Source organism: Lynx rufus, unplaced genomic scaffold, assembly GCF_022079265.1.
Source record: "Lynx rufus isolate CCGP_SWC_20201006 ecotype Redwood Valley unplaced genomic scaffold, mLynRuf1.p SCAF_5, whole genome shotgun sequence".
Taxonomy (NCBI): Eukaryota; Metazoa; Chordata; class Mammalia; order Carnivora; family Felidae; genus Lynx; species Lynx rufus.
Genome location: NW_025814867.1, coordinates 60,390,697 through 60,409,752, shown reverse-complemented (window position 1 = coordinate 60,409,752; position 19,056 = coordinate 60,390,697). Strand labels below are relative to the sequence as shown.

The 19,056-nt window shown below is 36.1% G+C and overlaps 1 protein-coding gene across 2 annotated transcripts in view; it reads left to right on the top strand.

Moving 5' to 3' along the window:
* ZBBX (zinc finger B-box domain containing) overlaps window positions 1-19,056 on the top strand; it is a 121,851-nt gene that overhangs the window by 71,040 nt on the left and 31,755 nt on the right. For both annotated transcript variants that reach the window (XM_047098908.1, XM_047098909.1), the window contains 5 exons: window positions 3,206-3,326; window positions 10,611-10,720; window positions 11,345-11,442; window positions 12,637-12,716; window positions 14,579-14,718. In XM_047098908.1, coding sequence (XP_046954864.1) covers window positions 3,206-3,326; window positions 10,611-10,720; window positions 11,345-11,442; window positions 12,637-12,716; window positions 14,579-14,718 — 549 coding nt within the window. The remainder of the gene's footprint in view (window positions 1-3,205; window positions 3,327-10,610; window positions 10,721-11,344; window positions 11,443-12,636; window positions 12,717-14,578; window positions 14,719-19,056) is intronic.

The following is a 19,056-nucleotide window of genomic DNA, read 5'->3' as shown; positions in this document are numbered from 1 at the left end:
TACTTTTCTACTCTGAAAGGGACTAAGTCTTCTATAAACGTACCTTTCTGATTGTCTACTTTGAAAGACATAGAGCTTAAAATAATAAAAGGACTGATCTGATAAATCAGATGTCAAAGAAGAAAAAAAATTTCATAGTGGATATAACTACATTATAAGAATAATATAATGATTATTTTAAATGATTTGGTTAGAACAAAAAGTTAACCAAGAAGAAAATGAAAATAACCCAATCCAACCATCTAGAGATAATCAATGTTAACATGTTGTTACATATTTTTCAATAGACGCAGTGGCACAAACACACACAAGTATAAATGAGGTGACACTATATATGTTACTTGTAACTTTTTTGCTTAGATTCTGTCACAGATGACTTTACATATAAATGCAATTACACATCAATTATAATTGTAACTGTTGTATAATATTCTGTATGCCATTATGTATTTAATCAGAATTTTTTTTGATGGATATTTTGTTTCTGATTCTCACTATTGTAAAATAAGTTATGATCACCATATCGGCTATTCATTTACTTGTACAGTTACCTTAAAATAAATTTATAAATGCAGAAATGTTGTGTCAGTGGTTGCTCAGGAGAAATCATTAAGATGAGGACTTTTGTTGATAGAAGTGATTTTTTTTTTGCCCCAGAGTATTATATATGACTATGTGTTTATTATATGTATATGCTTATAAATGCTTTTCTTTTTCCAAGACATTAAATGGATACAGAAAAATAAATATTTACAAAATTTGTATAGCTTATGGAGAAAAACAAAGCAGTAAGCACCATTCTTTCTCTTCTTTTCTCCTAAGAGATTGTCACTGATCTGGATTGAGTATTTCTTCTTCTTTTTTTTTTTAATTTCCTTGTAGTTTACTGCATATGTGTATCTCTAAACAATATATTGTTAAATTTGGATGTAGCAAGCAGAAAGCTAGTATATGTATTCTTTTGCACCTTGTCTATTTCACTATTATTTACTGAGATTTATCCTTGAAGATGTGCATAGTTGTATTTTATTCATTTTTACTATTTGATAGTTTTCTTTTATATGCAAATACCACTATTTGTTTAAATGTTGACGGTTTGGGGAGTTGATTCCCATTTTTCCATTACAAACAATGCCGTTATGAATATTTTTGTACAGGTCTCCTGCTATGCATGTGCACACATTTCTAGGATGTCTGGTCCTGGGATTGAAATAGGTGGGTCATGGGATGTATATGCCTTCGACTATACTAGATAAAACTGAATTATTTACCAAAGGTTTTATATTGGTTTATACTTCCCTGCAGTATTTAAGAGGTTTGGTTGCCTCCCGTTATCATCAACACTTTGTCAGATTTTTAAATTTTTGTTGGTCCGTTAGAGAGAAAATGGTATATTTACTCTGTGTAACTCAATACAAGTGTTATTGAGTATCTATTTATATGCTTCTTGGCCATTTAGCTTAGTAACACGTTTTGAATTCCCAAGTTTTCTAGTTATTTCTGTTATTGATTACTAACTTGAATTCATTTTATGTGAACTCCCAAGGCTCATTTCCTTCAGTGTGTGGAAGGCATGTTCTTACAGTGGCCTAGAAGGTTCAATGTAATCTGAAGTCCATTATCTCTGTGATCTCACTTCCTGTTGCTCCCATCCTGGCTTACTCTGTTTCAGCTCCACTGGCTGCCTGGCTGTTCCTCAAACACCTCATCAAACACATCAAAACATATGTTCACCTTAAGAGTTTGGCACTGTCTATTGAGAAAAACACCCAACATCCCGCTAATATGAACAAAGGGGAATCTCACACAAATTCTCACAAAAGGTAGCTAGAGAACCATGAAACGAGGGAGCAAACCAAAACCTAAGTTACGTATGTGGCACTTTTCAAGGGAGATGAGTTTCATAGATCCATGCGTTCTAGATTTGTTTGCTATAGGCAATTCTAAACAATGGCTATCCTGTTAAATGCATTAAACAGATAATATTCTCCATACATATCATTAATCTATTTGCCGGGTGCCCCGTTATTAACATCTTAACAAGCAAACTAACCCTGGTCACCCACCGTCTTTATTTCCTGGGAATGTACTGTTGATAATGGGAGAAGGGTGAATCCCAGGCCAGATGCTATACCTTCTTCCTACTCATCACCTGACAGATCTAGGGGATCATCTCTCAAGCACAGTGGCTTTTCTCTATGACTAAACAAACAAACAAACAAACAAAAAAGCGAGTCCTCATTTTTAGTTTCAGCTATCCTGTCAAGAAATACTTTGTTTTGCCCTGGAAAGGGGGACCTGTAGTGGAGGGATCTCCTTTTGTTCATGTCCTTAACTTCTTTTCTTTCAGTTTAGTGCATTCTGATGGTGTTTCTCAGAATTTCCTCCGATTGCTTTCTTCAACACAGCTCTACTTTGTGGGGAGAATAGGGATAGTGTGACTTACATTCTTTTGGTTTATTTCTCTTGCTGGTATTAGGCTATTTCTGGAAGCTATTCACTAAAGGCTAGGGTATGAGGTTGGGACTGTTCTCTAGGTTCAGTCTTCGAAAATAATTTTTCCCATCCTTACTACTTCTCTTTCTTCTCCTCCAACAGGATGGTCAGTTTGGAGAGATGGGTAGTATCTAAGAGGGTGGAAAGACTGGTAATCCTGGATTTATAGTGCTTTCTTTCCCAAAAACTCCATCAGTTTTAAATATCTCTGAATAATGGTTTTAATTTAGTAGTACTTCAGAAACATCTTAAGCATCTGGAAGCGAATTGCCATGGAGTTATAAATTCATGAGGACAGTTGTCTCCTCCAGGTGCCATTCTGAGTTATTTATTTTCCATTTCCCATAATGTGTAAATATTATTGTCAGTGGCTATGATACATACCTTTATGTGTGTGTGCATTTATAGAATATATAATGAATCTGCTTGTATTTATCTTTATCATTTAAAATAATTAGTTGCTTTTAAAAATGTTATGAATCATAAGATTCTTTCATTTCAAGGGATTATTGAAGAAAAGTGTCTATACAGTCCTTTAATAAATTGCTAACATTTAATACTTGTGCATTTATTAAGCCTAGAACTATTGATTACATAGATAAATATCAAAGCATATTTGCTTTAAAATTGGTGACTGGTATATCTTGAGAGACATGGTAATTTATAGACAAGTTTACATTAATTTTGCACATTATACTTATTTTTATAGACTCATTGGGAGAATGTGAAGTACAAACTAATCTGAAAATTTGGAGAGAACCACTCAATATTGAATTTAAAGAAGACAGTCTTTCGTATATGGAAAAATTATGGCTTAAAAAACACAGAAGGTATTTTCTGAAATTTTGCATTATTAATAAGAAATATAAAAGCTGTTTCTGTTCCTGGCTTGTGTGACATGCTTTTTTGTAGCAGTTTTATATGTGTGCTTCACATTTGCATAAATAATTTTAAAGCAATATTAAATCCCTATGAAGCTTCTACTGTTCTAATAAGGATTTAAATTTTATTTATGTATGTGATGCATCATTCATTTAGAGTTTGCTATAAAAAATGCAAATGTGTATGTGAGGAAAAGACACAAATATGGTATAGAATTTAAGAATAATAGCAAAAATAATGCAATAAATGAAAGATTACTTTGAAAAGGTATTGCTCTCATTTTTTTACATTAGCATAGACCTGTGAGACTCTATTTTTCAGAATCTACTTTTAATTATACCTTTAATATTATAGTGTTATTAACAGTATTCAATTATTTTACTCAAAGAGTATATCATTAGCTGTGACATTTCATAAATTGTTTAAAAGTCAAGCTATTAAATATTGGACTAAAATTATTACTAATTACATGTTAGAGTCATTCATAGTTGTTTTATGGTCATATAAGATCTGTATTGGGAGGTACCTTTAAAGGCTCACTTTGCACTATAGTAGTACTGTTCACACTTCATTGTGCCGATGAATCACCTGCCGACTGTGGCAAGATACAGATTCTTCTTCCGTAGGTCTGGGTGGAGCCTGGCACTCTGCATTTCTGAATTTCTAATAGCTCTCAGTTGATATTTGTGTAGGTAATTCTGCATTTTGAGGAGCAAGGTGTTGGAGGACCGGTCTAGAATGTACCTGAGGAGGGGTCATTAAGCCCTTGCTTCACCTTCATTCATACAAAACTATCTCCTGGAATGGCCCATTCCATTTTTGGAACATTCTGCCTGTTGTAGTATCTCCTAGTGAGCTGTAATTTGTTTCTGACTGGTTTCTAAACATGGTCTCAATTCTACCAATTAAGCCAATACAGAGCAACTTGAATTCCTCCTCTCCGTGGCATTCCTTCAGATTTTTGAAATCAGCCCTCATGTCTTCCTTGAAGTTCCTGTTTGACAGGTTAATATATGCCCCCATGCCCCTTTAACTGTTTTTCATGTGGCAAATTTTTAAAAAATTTATTTCGAAATAGGGCATACAGAAGAGTATGTTCATAAAACAGTATGAAGATTTCCCACATATCATTCATTCAGCTTCCCATAATGGCAGCATCTTACATATCCATAGTGCATGTATCAAATCCAATAAATTAACCTTGGTACGATATTATTAACTAAACTACGGACTTCATTTGTATTTCACCAGTTTTTCTACTGTTGTCCTTATTCTACTTCAGGATCCAATCCAGGATCTCACATTGCCTTTTTTGTCATAGCTCCTTATCCATTATAGTTCCTCAGTCTTTTCTTGTCTTTCAAGACCCTGACATTTTTAAAGAGTACTTGCCAGATTTTTTATAGAATATACTCAACTTGGGTCTATCTGATGCCTTTTCATAATTAGATTGAGGTTATGCATTTGGAGGAAGAATAACACAGAGAGGATGTGCCCTTCTCAGTGTGGTATCACAGGATCATGCTGTCAGTGCATCTTATTACCAGGATGTTAACCTTGAGCCCATGGTTAACGTGGTGCTCACTGAATTGCTCCGCTGCACACTCATTCTTTTCCTTTTGTAATTAAGTTCTTGGGCTGTTATACAGAATACCATAGACCACATAGCTTATAAACGCAAACACTCATTTTTCAGTGTTTAAGGCTGGAAATTCCAAGATAAAGGTGCCAGCAGATGCAGTATCTGGAGAGACAGCTCCCTGGTTCATAGATGGCCATCTTCTCACTGTGTCCTCACATGGCAGAAGGGACAAGGGGTCTCTTTCAGATCTCTTTTACAAGGGCACTAATCCCATTCATAAGGGCTCTGTCCGTATGACCTGATCACCTCCCAAAGGCCCACCTCCTGATACCATCACTTTGGAGTTAGGGTTACAACACTTGAAACATTCAGAACAGAGCTTTCTGCCCTGGCCCCAACAAGGTTCATGAACTTCTCATATGCAAAATATGTTCATTCCATTCTAAGAGCCCCCAGATTTTCACTTATTGTAGCATCATCTCAAGTCTAAAGTTCATAGTCTCATCTAAATATCATCTAAGTCAGATATGAGTGAGATTCAATGTATTATTCATTCTGAGGCAAATTGTTCTCTAACTGTGAAATTATGAAATCAAACACGTTATTTGCTTCTAAAGTACAATGGTGGGACAGGCATGGGTAGATATTTCCATTCCAAATGAGAGAAATAGGAAAGAAGAAAGGAGTAGCAGATTCTAAGCAAGTCTAAAACCTAATAAAGCAAATTCTATTTAACCTTAAGTCTTGAGAATTAGCCTCTCCATTGATGCTCTGCACTCCAGGGCCCACTGAGATAGAGGTCCCACCTTCCAGACACACTAGAGCAGGGGTCCTGCCTTTCACACACACTGAGGCAGTGCCCCCACAGCTTTACTAGGCAAGGCTGGGACCCCAAGGCTTTGGGTGGCTTTGCCCCCATGGCTTTGGGTGGCCCCATTCCTATGATGGTTCTGTGTGGGGTCACATGCTTGTGACTTTCTTGGGTGGGAATCATGTAGCTTGGCTAGCTTGGTGTTACAGGGGCATCCTTGCCCCTAGAGGTTCACTGGGCATTGCTCTAATGGGGTCTCCCTGCTGTGTGGCCTGCAGCTTTCTCTGCCTGAGATGGGAGGTATAGCCCCGATGAGTTTTGAATTGCCTTTGGAGGTCATTTTTCCATTGTCTCTGACAGTGGAAAATATGCCTTCTATTTAGATGGCTGATCTTCCTATCAGATGACCATTTGGCCATACACTTCCTGTTCTCTCCTGAATAGGCCCTCTCATTCTTTTCAATGTGTAAATTCTGATAATATTCCAAATATTTAAGTTTTGTTTCTCTTTTGACTAACAATTCTGTCTTTAAGTCATTTCACCCTTGCGTTTTACTATGAGCAGTCAAGAGAATCCAAGCCTTTCCTTCAATACTTTGCTTAGAAATTGCCTTAGCCACATAACTAATTTCATCCCTCTTAAGTTCTATCTTACATAAAACACTAGGACACAAACACAATTCAGCCAAGGTCTTTGCAACTTTATTAATTAAAATTGCCTTTCCTCCACTGTCCAATAACATGTTCCTTATTTCCATTTGAAACCTCAGCTGGATGGTTTTTACCATCCCTATTTCTACTGATACTCTGTTCAGGATTACTTAGATATTCGTAAGAAGATTGAGGCTTTTCCTCAGTTCTCCTCTTTTTGGAGTCCTCACTGGAATTGCCTTTAAAGTTTCTTTCACAGCTATATAAGGTTTTTTTAGTATGAACTTTAAACCCCTTTCAGCTTCTACCCATCATCAGTCAGTCAGTTCCAAAGCTGCTTCCACATTTTTAGCAGCACCCCACTTCTGGTACCAGCTTCTTTCTTAGGCCATTTGGGATGTTGCAATGGAATAACATAAACTGGATGCCTTGTAAACAACAAACGTATTTCTTCGAATTCTGGAGGTCGGAAGTCCAAGGTCAAGACACTGGCTGACTCAGAGCCTAGTGATAACCTGCTTCCTGGAGGCATTTGTTTGGCTGTGTCCTCGCATGGCTCTTTCGGAACTCTTCTATAAGGGCATCAGTCCCACATGGGGGCTGTGCCTTCATGACCTAATTACCTCCCACAGACCCCACCTCTTAATGCCATCACATTATGTATTGGGATTTTCACACATGAATTTTGAGAGGGGGCATAGACATTCATATCAGAGTGATTAATAAATGTTTTAGGGGAGATGCCTTGAGATGATACAAAATCTTCTTTTTACCTAAACTCTCCTCTACTAATTTTAGTATTTACCTGTGGAATTTTCCAGCAGCAGAATAACTAGTGATTTTCTATTTCCTTCATTTCTTCTATATTTATTAATTAGAATTCTTCAAGGAAGAATATCCCTACTTCCCCTTTCATTTGTTTATTCAGTTGTTTATTTGTGTGGACTCATGGATATGCATTTTTTAATTAATATTAAACACTATTGTTATTTATTTTGTGACTCAAATAGTTCCTGCCTTGACCCCTGAGAGCTGTTTCAGGTTGACTCCCCTCTTCTTTCAATGCATCCTCATCCTTTTTTGTTTGTTGATTTGTTTGCTTTTAATATACCTTCATTTTACTGGCACCCAACATGCATTTCTGTGCCCTCGCCCGGAAATAACTTCTCCAAGTAATCTTGATTCCTTTTTTTTGAAAATGGTATTAAGAAACCAAGATCTAGATTATAGAGGTGCTCATGGCTACGCAGGTAACACAGAGCCTATTTCATCTCAGAGAACATCTAGGAAATATATGTATGTGTACTTACCACTATACTCACATAGCCAAATTTATTTCTGTATCTATATACCTGGGTATCTATTGAGGTAAACATGAAGTACACTCCTACTTGACTCCAAACCAGCATCACATCCTTTCTTTGCTTATTTGTGGTTACTTTCACCTACAATGAGAATCCTGGCTCTCGTTATCTATGATATATTTACTCATTTATCAGCCCGTGTGTGTGTGTGTGTGTGTGTGTGTGTGTGTGTGTACAGTTGTTCCAGAATTTCAAACTAATATTACTGTGAGAAACAAATTTACCAACTAGAGTGAATTATTTGTATGTAGTGTTTTTTATCTTTAGCCTACAGTATCTAGTCAAAAACTTTTTCTCCAAAGTTTCTGAGGCCATGGTGCTCATTTCTTTCCTACCTCCATTAGAGTAGCTCTGCCATTCCCTGGGTTATGTCCACATCCTGAGTACTTTTTAAAAATTGAATAGCATAAACTTGTGTACAGTTCTATGGATTTTTACAAATGCCTGGAGTCAAATATTCATCATAGCACCAAACAGCACAGTTCCATCAGCTCCAAATTCCCTTTGGCTTCCCCTTTATAGTCAACACTTCTTCTCCAACACAAGGCAACCATTGATCCATTTCCATCCTTATACATTTGCCTTTTTCTGAATGTCATGTAAGTGAGATCATACAATAATGTAGCCTTGTGTGTCCTTTATTTAGCAAAATGCATTTAAGAGCCATCCGTGCTCTTCAGTGAATCAAAATCCATTCCTTTTTATTGTGGGCCAGAATTTCATCATCCTGATGTACAGTTTATCCATTAATCTGTTGAAGCACATCCTGCTGATTTCTAGCTTTTGACAATTACGACTAAATCTGTTAGAAACATTTGCAAATGGGTTTTTGTTTGAATATCAGTTTTTAATTCCTTGGGTAAACACCTGGGCCAGGCTGGCTAGATTGCTATGTGTATATTTATCTTTATAAACATACCGCCAGACCCTGTCTGCAAAGTGACTGCACAGCTTCCACACCTTCCTGCAATGTATGAGTTCTAGTTGCCCTCCATCTTTGCCAGTGCCTGGTATCTTTGGGGTTTTTTGTTTGTTTGTTTGTTTGGTGCTGGTCATTTTCCGAGGTGTATGGTTGTATCCCGTTGTGGCCTATGGTTCATTCATATACTGTTCTAGTCTAGTTATTCCTATGGAACTGCTGTCCAAGCTGTCTATAGCTCTTATAAAGTGTCATGCCCGTACCAGTCTTTTAGGTCTGAAGCTCATTAGTGTGTACCTGTCAGTTAGTCTGCGTTCAATAAATACTTGTTTACATTTTCAGGAAAATCTGGCGAGGGAGTCTTACTCTAAGAGACATTTCATCCTTTTATTTACATGGCATGATCTTTCGAGCAAGCACTGGTGCCAGGGTCCCAATATCCAGAATACAGACTTATTTCATTGAGTAACTAGTTGTTTGTTCATGGGCAGATCATTTAAACTCTCTTGGTCTATGTTTTCTCATCTGCAAAATACTGAATTTAGAATAAACAGTCAATAGTTCCAGTACTCTGTTGCCTAGATTCTATAAGCCTTTGGTTCAGGGCTTTGCTCATGAAATTAAATAAATTTTTACTTCACGAAGAAGGAGTATCTGAATAATAGTAAACTTACGTGCATCTATGATTGAACTTTTTGTATACTATATCCGTGTCAAACTGGAAACAGTTTCCTGGTGGCCACGTGCCAGTTTGTTTTGACCTTTACTCTTTATATTTTCCATTACTTAATTAAATTATAGATGTAAGATGGTACGCTCATGAAATTTGTCAAGACACAAAGCTGAGTAATATATAAATATTTTGGAGTGTTCTGATATATACATTATATATATTGGGAAAATTCACATAGCCATAGATTGTCAGATTATCAAATCTTACTGCCTTTGCAAATTGTGAGAGAGGCCATACAGAGTAATGGTTAAGAACATTGACTTGGGGAGGCGGACTCCTTGGGTTCAAATCCTCTTCTGTATTTACTACCTAAATGATTGTACAAGTTGGTTTACTTCTTCGTGCCTCAGTTTTCTCATACGTAAAATTAAGATAACACGCGTGCCTAATTAATATAGCTGTTAATCTTTAATACCCCAGATTCATTAGAACAGAGCCTCGTACATTTTAAGCTTTGTGTCAATGCTACCTGTTAATATCATTAAGAAGGTCCTGACTTTTACACGGGGACTCCATGAACTGGCATGGTCTGGAAGGGCTGTAGCTATTTATATTCTTGACTAAAAGGTGCCACCTTACCAGGAATTGGGGAATAGCCTATGAAACCAATGCATAATCCTGACCTCTGAGAATTCCTGTGTTTTGTTGCCTTCTATACGAGATGGGCCATATCAAACTTCATTAACTGGGTGATAGATGCCATAGCTGGAACACACTACATTAATATTGGGAAAGCATATTTTATCACCCTGCTGGCTTGGTTAAAGTTCAGGAAAATGTCTTTAGTTTGCCTTGGGACCTATCAACATAATACCTAACGGTGATGCACAACACACATTCACAAATTAACTTTTTAAATAGTGTGGTATGTCAGGGACTCCATGTGGCTTGTAGGAACACTTACTTTTGTCTTAACTTTGATTTTCATCTAAATGAAAAACAGTAGGACATGCAATTGAAAACTCTTGTATGATGTTAATTTGATTTACGAAATTTTTTTAATAGATGAAGACTCTGTTACACAGTCATACTTTTCTTCCATGAATCAGAAGTATAGCTTTGGTTTCATCATTAGTTTTGTATGCTCATTCTTTTGTGAAATAAATCAAGATCTTGCCTGGGAAAGTTTCAGGTAATGTATTTTAGTCTTTTAATTGCTTCTTGTTCTGTAGAACTCCACAGGAGCAACTTCGAAACATGCTGCCAGATGCATTCATACCTCAATGTAACACTGCTGGTGAGGCACAGTGTTCCCAGAATGAAAGTGATGAAGACAGTGATGGTTAGTTCAGTCTTGATTAGATATTTTCTCATTTATTATTTCAAATTTCAAACACTAAGCATTTGTTAGCATCTGCTTTTTTGTTTTGTTTTGTTTTGTTTCGTTTTACTATATTACCCTCAACTGGACTCTGCACCCTTTATCTGTAGCTCAAAATCAAGCACACTCTCCTTCCCATTTGATAGATTTACTTTGCCTTAAATTAAATAGTTGGTTTTTTTTTAAGTTTATTTATTTATTTTGAGAGAAAGTGTGAACAGGGGAGGGGCAGAGAAAGAGGGAGAGAGAGAATCCCTAGCAGGAGAATCCCTCTGTGCCTGGTGGAGCACGGAGCTCAATGCAGGGCTCAGTCCCCGACTGTGAGATCATGACCTGAGCTGAAATCAGGAGTCAGATGCTTGATTGACTCAGCCACCCAGGCATCCCTAAATGGTTGTACTTAAACGTTGAATGTTAAGAAAATGTGTGTTTTACTTGAGCTCGGGAAACTGACAGCATATATGCATTAGTGTGGGTGCACAAGAGAACGTTATTCTCTTATTGTTGACTATGTTATTTGAAGATAGGGAATTATCAGATGAAGTATATCCTTTAATGACATTATTTCCTAATCTTATTTCCTAGTTGAGGAGACCAAACAATACCCAGCACTTTTTCTGCCAGTAGAAGAATTTAACATAGAGAGACCCGAGCCATCTCTAAATATAGTTGAACTGGATGATGTAAGTGTATAATGACTACCCTATTACTTAGCAAACAAGAAATTCAAAACATATAGTTATAACTACATATTATTTTCAACAATATTTTTTAATTAAGCATTGTTGGGGAAAAATCTACACAAGTTTGAATTTAAACATGCTGATAGGAATAAAATGGTATGGTTTTTAATGTAGGCAGTAAATTTGTGAGCTGAATTGATATTGTGCTATTTTTGGAAACATGTAGTGTGGGAGATGAGAAGACATTTTATTCTCTTAGCTTATAGAAATGTAGTTTAGTGCTTGTTTTATTTAGCCCTTTATGTTATCAGTCTTTTAAACAAAAATTGGTCTCCTTATATGGTGTCTATTTAATATAATTTGTATATATGTAGTTTCCTGAATGTCATCTAGTATTATTTTTTATTTAAAGAAAAAATAGTACTAAGATTTAAGGGATTTAGTGTAATAACTTGAATATAAACTCTAGAAGACACAAAATAGAATCACCTGAAAGTTGAGCCGGTCAGAGCTGGAGCTTTAGGATGAAGGTTTAAGTTGGGACAAACTCAGCACATTTCTGATTTTCCAGTCATCTAGTAGCTGAATGTACTACTTGTCCTCGATATTCCTCTTCCTGTGATTGTCACAGAAAAAGGCTAGAAGGGAGGAAGTACCTCTCTAAATACTACTTTCTTCTTCAGGTTAATAGCTTCTGCTGTGTGTGTGTGTATGTGTGTGTGTGTGTGTGTGTGTGTGTGTGTGTGTGTATGCACGCACGCTCCTAGCCACATTTTTATTTCCCCTCTGGATAAATTGTTAAGATACTGAACAAATAAGCACACATGCTTACATATGTGTGTGTGTTCTTGGCATTAATTAGTTGATGCACAGAGTAACCTTGTAATATGCTGGCCAGAGAACTAAAAACACCTCAGTCACTAGCCTACTTTGCACTCAGTAGTTACATAGTAAAACACCTGTTAACTGTTGTTTCTAGGTGTGATAGTAGTAATGACATGACTGACACAGCCAATGCCCCCAACAAATATTTATTGTGTTAGTTCTCCTGGAATTGTTCTATGGTACATAGTCAGAAAGCACGTGACATTGCTTGTAGGGAGAAAATTCTGTAAATATTATGTACAAGTTAGATGGTTAATGTATAATACATTTATTGAACATACTAATATTATACTACATACATTTAATAAGACTTATGAAGAGGAATTTGAAGAACCAGGAAACACAGTGCCCTACAAAGTTGAGTTAGCAGATGTAGACAGTCAACAAAGGTAAGATCTTTCTAAATCGCTTTTGATGTTTATTAAAAACCTACCCAAGAAATCAACTATCTCTTTACACTTGATCTTAGCCAAAAGGCCGAGAAGCGATTCAACTATCTCTTTAAATGAGAAATTCATGGTGTAAAAAACATGACTTCGATATTAGAATATATTTTACTAAAGCCATGTTTAAATTTGTGCACAATATTTCTAACATTTGCCAATATTCAATAATTAGAAAAGTGACTATAATGATATGTGTATACTCTTACCTAATATCTGGATTATTTAATAGATACTTCTAAATTTAACATTATTATTTGAAATGGCTTACCAAGGATGATATATTTCGTATGAGCTTTCTTTGTATTTCCATTTTCTATGAACCCTAAATAAAAACAGATATATTAATGATTAGTTTGAGAGATAAAAAGATGTCCCAGACTATAGATTACTTTCTAGGTAGAGTTTACTATGTGATGAATTAAATAAATGAAGCATGAAGCGTAACAGTTCACTTTGTAACTATTTTTATAATTTTGTCATTTCCAAGTGAAAAATAACATCTAGCTCTGTTAGTAATGTTAAAAAGTACTCCAAGTCTCCTTTGCTGTTGAAATCTTAGCTAGAGTTTCATGTATTTTGACTACAAAGTATTAAACTGGGCAAACAGCAGAGTGAAGTTCCTACTAAGTAGCCCCAACCCCATTTTTTGTTTATATGTTCAGATCAACTTAGAGTCTGTCAACATTTTGGAATAGCAGTGGGCCTAAGTGATGCTCTTGGACCTGAAAAGCCCCATGTTTGAACACATAGACTCACATATCTAGAAGCAAATGTGCTTTTGGCAGGAGACAACCTTTTGGTCAGTAGATAAGAGATTTGTATGGATTACCTAAGGAAATGAATGACATTTATGCTCTCTAATTTGATTCCTTTATATATCCTATCACAAGTTCTGCTTTGACCTCCATGTTACAGAAGCCAGAGAAAGTTACTAATGATGGTTTGGCAATAGTTTTGCACTTTGGGTTTGGAGGTGTCCATGGAGTTTCTTCTTTCCTAAGAAGAATCATAAAGGATCATAAGTGGCACAGGAGCATAATCCAGGAGCTTTTATGGTGGTGCTATGTAAAGCTTACATAAATATCGGGTATTATTAAATATATTATTCAATTTATAGAAAATGTTTAAATTGTACATATGTTAGTATATAGTAATCATCATTAAAAACTGAAAATATGACTCTGATAGTTCAAATGAAAAGTTTATGTAAGTACTAAAACCTTGATTTCATCAGATTTCAATGAGCTTGAAAAGGTAACTCTCCATTTTTAGAAGAAAGAATATAAGGAACCAAACATATTTCAGAATGTTTGTTTTAAAGAGAGACAGAGAGAGAGAGAGTGTGTGTGTGTGTGTGTGTGCACGCAAGCAGGGGGAGAAGGGCAGAGGGGGGAAGAGAGAGAATCTTAAGCAGGCTCGACACTCAGCGCAGAGCCTGACATGAGGAGCTCGATCCTCTGACCCTGCGATCATGACCTGAGCTGAAATCAAGCATTAGATGCTCAACTGACTGAACCACCAGGTGCCCTAGAATATTTTTTTAAGGAAGCTCTTAATTGACATTGTTGACATTGTTCAGTTAAATCTGATTTGGTCCAGTTACCTGTGTCTTTAAACCCAAATACTATTTAGTTACTTGTGGTTTAGAATGTGTCCACAGTAAGGTTAAAAAAATATTAAATTAATGTAAACAAACCTATTCCTTAAAGGTTGTATTGTATTTGTTTTAATAAGCTGGGACTTTTTACTTTCTTTTTTTATCCTTTCTTTCAACTCTTTTCTTCTGCTGTCCCTAAACATGAAAGTTGCACGTTTCATAATTATCAGAATACTTTTCTATATGAAAATGACATTCATCAACATCATGTTTTCACCAAGGGAAAAGCAGACCTCTTACATCTTCATCTGAACAACAGCTCTTCCTCCTGTAAAAATAACTCAAAAGGTAACTTTTATTTTCTTATGGATCAACATGATTAACAATGAATGTTGGTAATTTAATAAAACCAGGTAGGTATTTCACTATGTAAAAGCTTTACCTATTTTGCTGTTCATGTAAACCCCACAAAATTTGGTGCTTAGAAAACCTTGGTTGAAAATATATAGTTTTCTAGCAAATACCCTTTTCAGTCAATGGACAACAGTGTTTGTATCCAGAACAAAAAACTGCCTGTGTTGGTTGCTACCTCTAAAAGTTATTATGGACTGAGAAAGCAGCATTTAAAAGATTACATGGATATGCCTTTAGTGACAAAAATCTAATTGGCATCCTGTTGCCCTCCCTTGCGTTAAATCTTCTCCCCAAATATTCAGTTTTGATGTAAAGTTTTACATAAGTGATAAAACCAAACCAAAACAAACCATCCTGTTTATATATCTACATTATTACTAGTAGTTGCCTTAGAATTTATAGATTAGGATGCTGTGTGCAAATGTCTGGTTTCAATTTCCAGATGGTGAGAGCACCATTTAAAGATAGTCACAGTAAATTATCCTGGCTTGGAAGTCAGATTTCATTTCCATTTCTGCCTTAAATCATTGTGTGACCTTGAACATGTCACTGCTTTCTTAGATTGCATTTTCCTAAGCTAAAACATAGGAATTAGATTACTTCTAATCTGCTTTTCAAATATTATTTCTAATCTATTTAGTATTTTCAGAAAAACTAATAAATATATCTTGTGTGAAGGACTTGAGAGATACTTGAGAGCATTATTTAAAATAGCTAGTTATAAAACTGATGATTCCCTTCTGATTGGGTAGTAGATGGTAGAGAACTGTGATTTGTGGTCATCCTTCTGGACTTGACATCTTCAGCCAATAAGCCTATAAATTATTATGACCAACTATGAGCTATATTCACATGGGAATTTAGGACTTTACAGGGCTCCAGACCTAGTCCAGAAAATATTTTTTGATCTACATGGAACATTGTGTCCCAGTTACCTTTGGGGAAATGGTGAATATAAATACCCATTAAGTGTTACTTTAGGGGAGCCTGCGTGGCTCAGTCAGTTAAATATCCAACTTCAGTTCAGGTCATGATCTCGTGGTCCGTGAGTTCGAGCCCCACCTTGGGGTCTGTGCTGATAGCTCAGATTCTGTCTCCCTCTCTCTCTGCCCCTCCCCACCCCTGCTCTGTCTCTCTGTCTCTCTCTTAAAAATAAACATTTAAAAAAAAGCGTGACTTTAAAGATGCTTGATTTATTTATAGACTTTATTTTTTAGAGAAATTTTAGGTTCACAGCAAAATTTAGCAGGAAATACAGATTGTTCCTACACACACACACACACACACACACACACACACACACACACACACTCTGCCTTCTCAAACTCATAGCTTTTCCCACAATCAATGTCCCAACCAGAGTAGTACATTTGTTACAATCAATAAACATGCATTGACACACCATTATCACCAAAAGTCCATAGTTCACAAGGGTTCCCTCTTGGTGTTGCACATTCTGTGGATTTGGACAAATTTATAATAACCTGTATTCATCATTATAGTATCATAAAGAAATAGTTTTAGTACCTTTAAAATACTCTGTGCCCTGCCTTTTTATATTACCTCCCTCCCACCTAATTCCTGAAAACCACTGATATTTTTACTATCTTTATGATTAAGCCTTTTCCAGAATGTCACATAGCTGGAATGATACAACATGTGATCTTTTCAGATTGTTTTTTTCACTTAGTAATATACACTTAAAGGTGACTCCGTGTCTTTTCGTGACTTGATTGATCCTTTTAAAAAAATGTTTACTTTTCAGAGAGAGAGAGACAGAGAGAGAGAGAGAGAGAGAGAGAGAGAGAGAGCCTGAGTGGGGGGAGGGGCAGAGAGAGAGGGAGACATAGAATCCAAAGCAGGGTCCAAGCTCTGACCTGTCAGCACAGAGCCAGATGCAAGGCTCCAACCCAAGAACTGTGAGATCGTGACCTGTGCGGAAGTCAGAAGCTTAACTGATTGAGCCACCCAGGAGCCTTAATCCTTGTGTGTGTGTGTGTGTGTGTGTGTGTGTGTGTGTGTGTGCGTGCTAAGTAATATTTTATTGTCTGGAAATACCACAATTTATTTATACATTCACTTACTGAAGAACAACTTGGTTAATTCTAAGTTTTGGCAATTATGAATAAAGCTGCTATAAATATAAACATCCATGTGTGAGTTTTTGTTTGAACATAATTCTCAACTCATTTGGGTAAATACCAAGGACCGCAATTGTTAGATCATATGGCAAGAATATGTTTAGTTTTGTAAGAAATCACCAACCTGTCTTCCAAAGTGGCTGTATCATTTTGCATTCCCACCAGCAATGAATGAGACTTCCTGTTCTCTACATCCTTGCCAGCATTTGGTATTGTCAGTGTTTTGGATTTTTGTCATTCCAGCAATAGTGGAGTGGATTTCATTGTTGTTTTAACAACTTACAATTCCCTAAAGGCATATGATGATGAGCGTCTTTTCATATGCTTATTTACCATCTATTTATCTTCTTTCATGAAGTGTCTATCAAGTTCGTTGGCCCATTTTCTTATTGTTCAGATTTTAGATTTTTTTAATGTTTTGGATAACAGTACTTTATCAAATATGTGTTTTGCAAATCCTAAGTCTGTGGCTTGTCTTCTCATTCTCTTGACAGTGTCTTTTACAGAACAGATTTTTAATTTTAATGAAATTCAGCTTATCAATTGTTTCTTTCATGGATCCTGCCCTTGGTGTGTGTCTTAAAAAGTCATGACCATACCCAAGATCATCTAGATTTTTATGTTTTTTTTTTTTTTAATTTTTTTTTCAACGTTTATTTATTTTTGGGACAGAGAGAGACAGAGCATGAACGGGGGAGGGGCAGAGAGAGAAGGAGACACAGAATCGGAAACAGGCTCCAGGCTCTGAGCCATCAGCCCAGAGCCTGACACGGGGCTCGAACTCACAGACCGCGAGATTGTGACCTGGCTGAAGTCGGACGCTTAACCGACTGCGCCACCCAGGCGCCCCTAGATTTTTATGTTTTAAGAGTTTTAAAGTTTTGCATTTCACATTTAGGTCTACCATTCTTTTGAGCTAATTTTTGCGAAGGGAGTAAGGTCTGTTCCAGATTAATGTACGGGCATGCAAATGTCCAGTTCTAGCACCATTTGTTGCAAACACTGTTCTCCGTTGTTTTGCCTTTGCTATTTGGCAAAGATCAGTTGACTATATCTATGTGGGGCTATCTATGGGTTCTCAGTTCTGTACCATTGATATGTTTTTCTATACTTTTACCAGTACCACATTGTCTTGGGTACTGTAATTGCACGGTAATTCTTGAAGTTGTGTAGTGTTGGTCTTTGACATTGTCCTTCTCCTTCAATTCTTCTCCTTCTTCTCCTTCAACAGCCAATGTGTTGGCTTTTCTGGGTCTTTTGCCTCTTCATATAAACTTTAGGATCAGTTTATCAATATCCACAAAATAATTTGCTGGGATTTTAATTGGGATTGCTTTGAACCTATAGATCAAGTTGGGAAGAACTGACATTTTTGCAATATTGAGTCTTCTAGCTGTGAACATGGACTATCTCTCCACTTATTTAGTTCTTTGATTACTTTTATCAGAGATTTCTAGTTTCCCCTCATATAGATCTTACATATTTTGTTAAGTTCATTCTTTTAAGTATTTCATTTTTGTGTGCTAATGGTATTGTGTTGTTAATTTCAAATTCCACTTATTCATGTTGATATATAGGAAAGTGATTGTTGTATCTTGACCTTGTATCCTGCAACCTTGAAATAATCACTTATTAGTTCCAGAAGTTTTTTGTGGATTTGTTCAGATTCTGTACATAAACAATCATGTCATCTGTGAATGAGATTAGATTTTTTTCTTGCTTCCCAACCCGTATACTTATTTCCTTGTTTTATTGCATTAGCTAGAACTTCTAGAAGGATTTTGGAAAGGAGTTGCAAGAGGGGATATCCTTGACTTGTTCCTGATCTTAGGGTTAAAGCATCTAGTTTATCATCATTAAGTATGATGTTAACTATAGGGCTTTTTTATAGGTAGTCTTTATCAAGTTGAGGAAGTTCCCTTTTATTTCTGGTTTGGATCTATTGATATGATCTTGTGATTTTTATTCTTTAGCCTGTTGATGTGACAGATTAGATTAATTTTCAAATGTTGAACCAAGATGTCTAGTTTTTATGACTTAGTGGGACTTCCATTGAATAGACTAAATTAAATCACACCTCTATTTTTTGCATCAGATTTTAAAGATTAATAAAAAGGCTGCTTTGTTACCT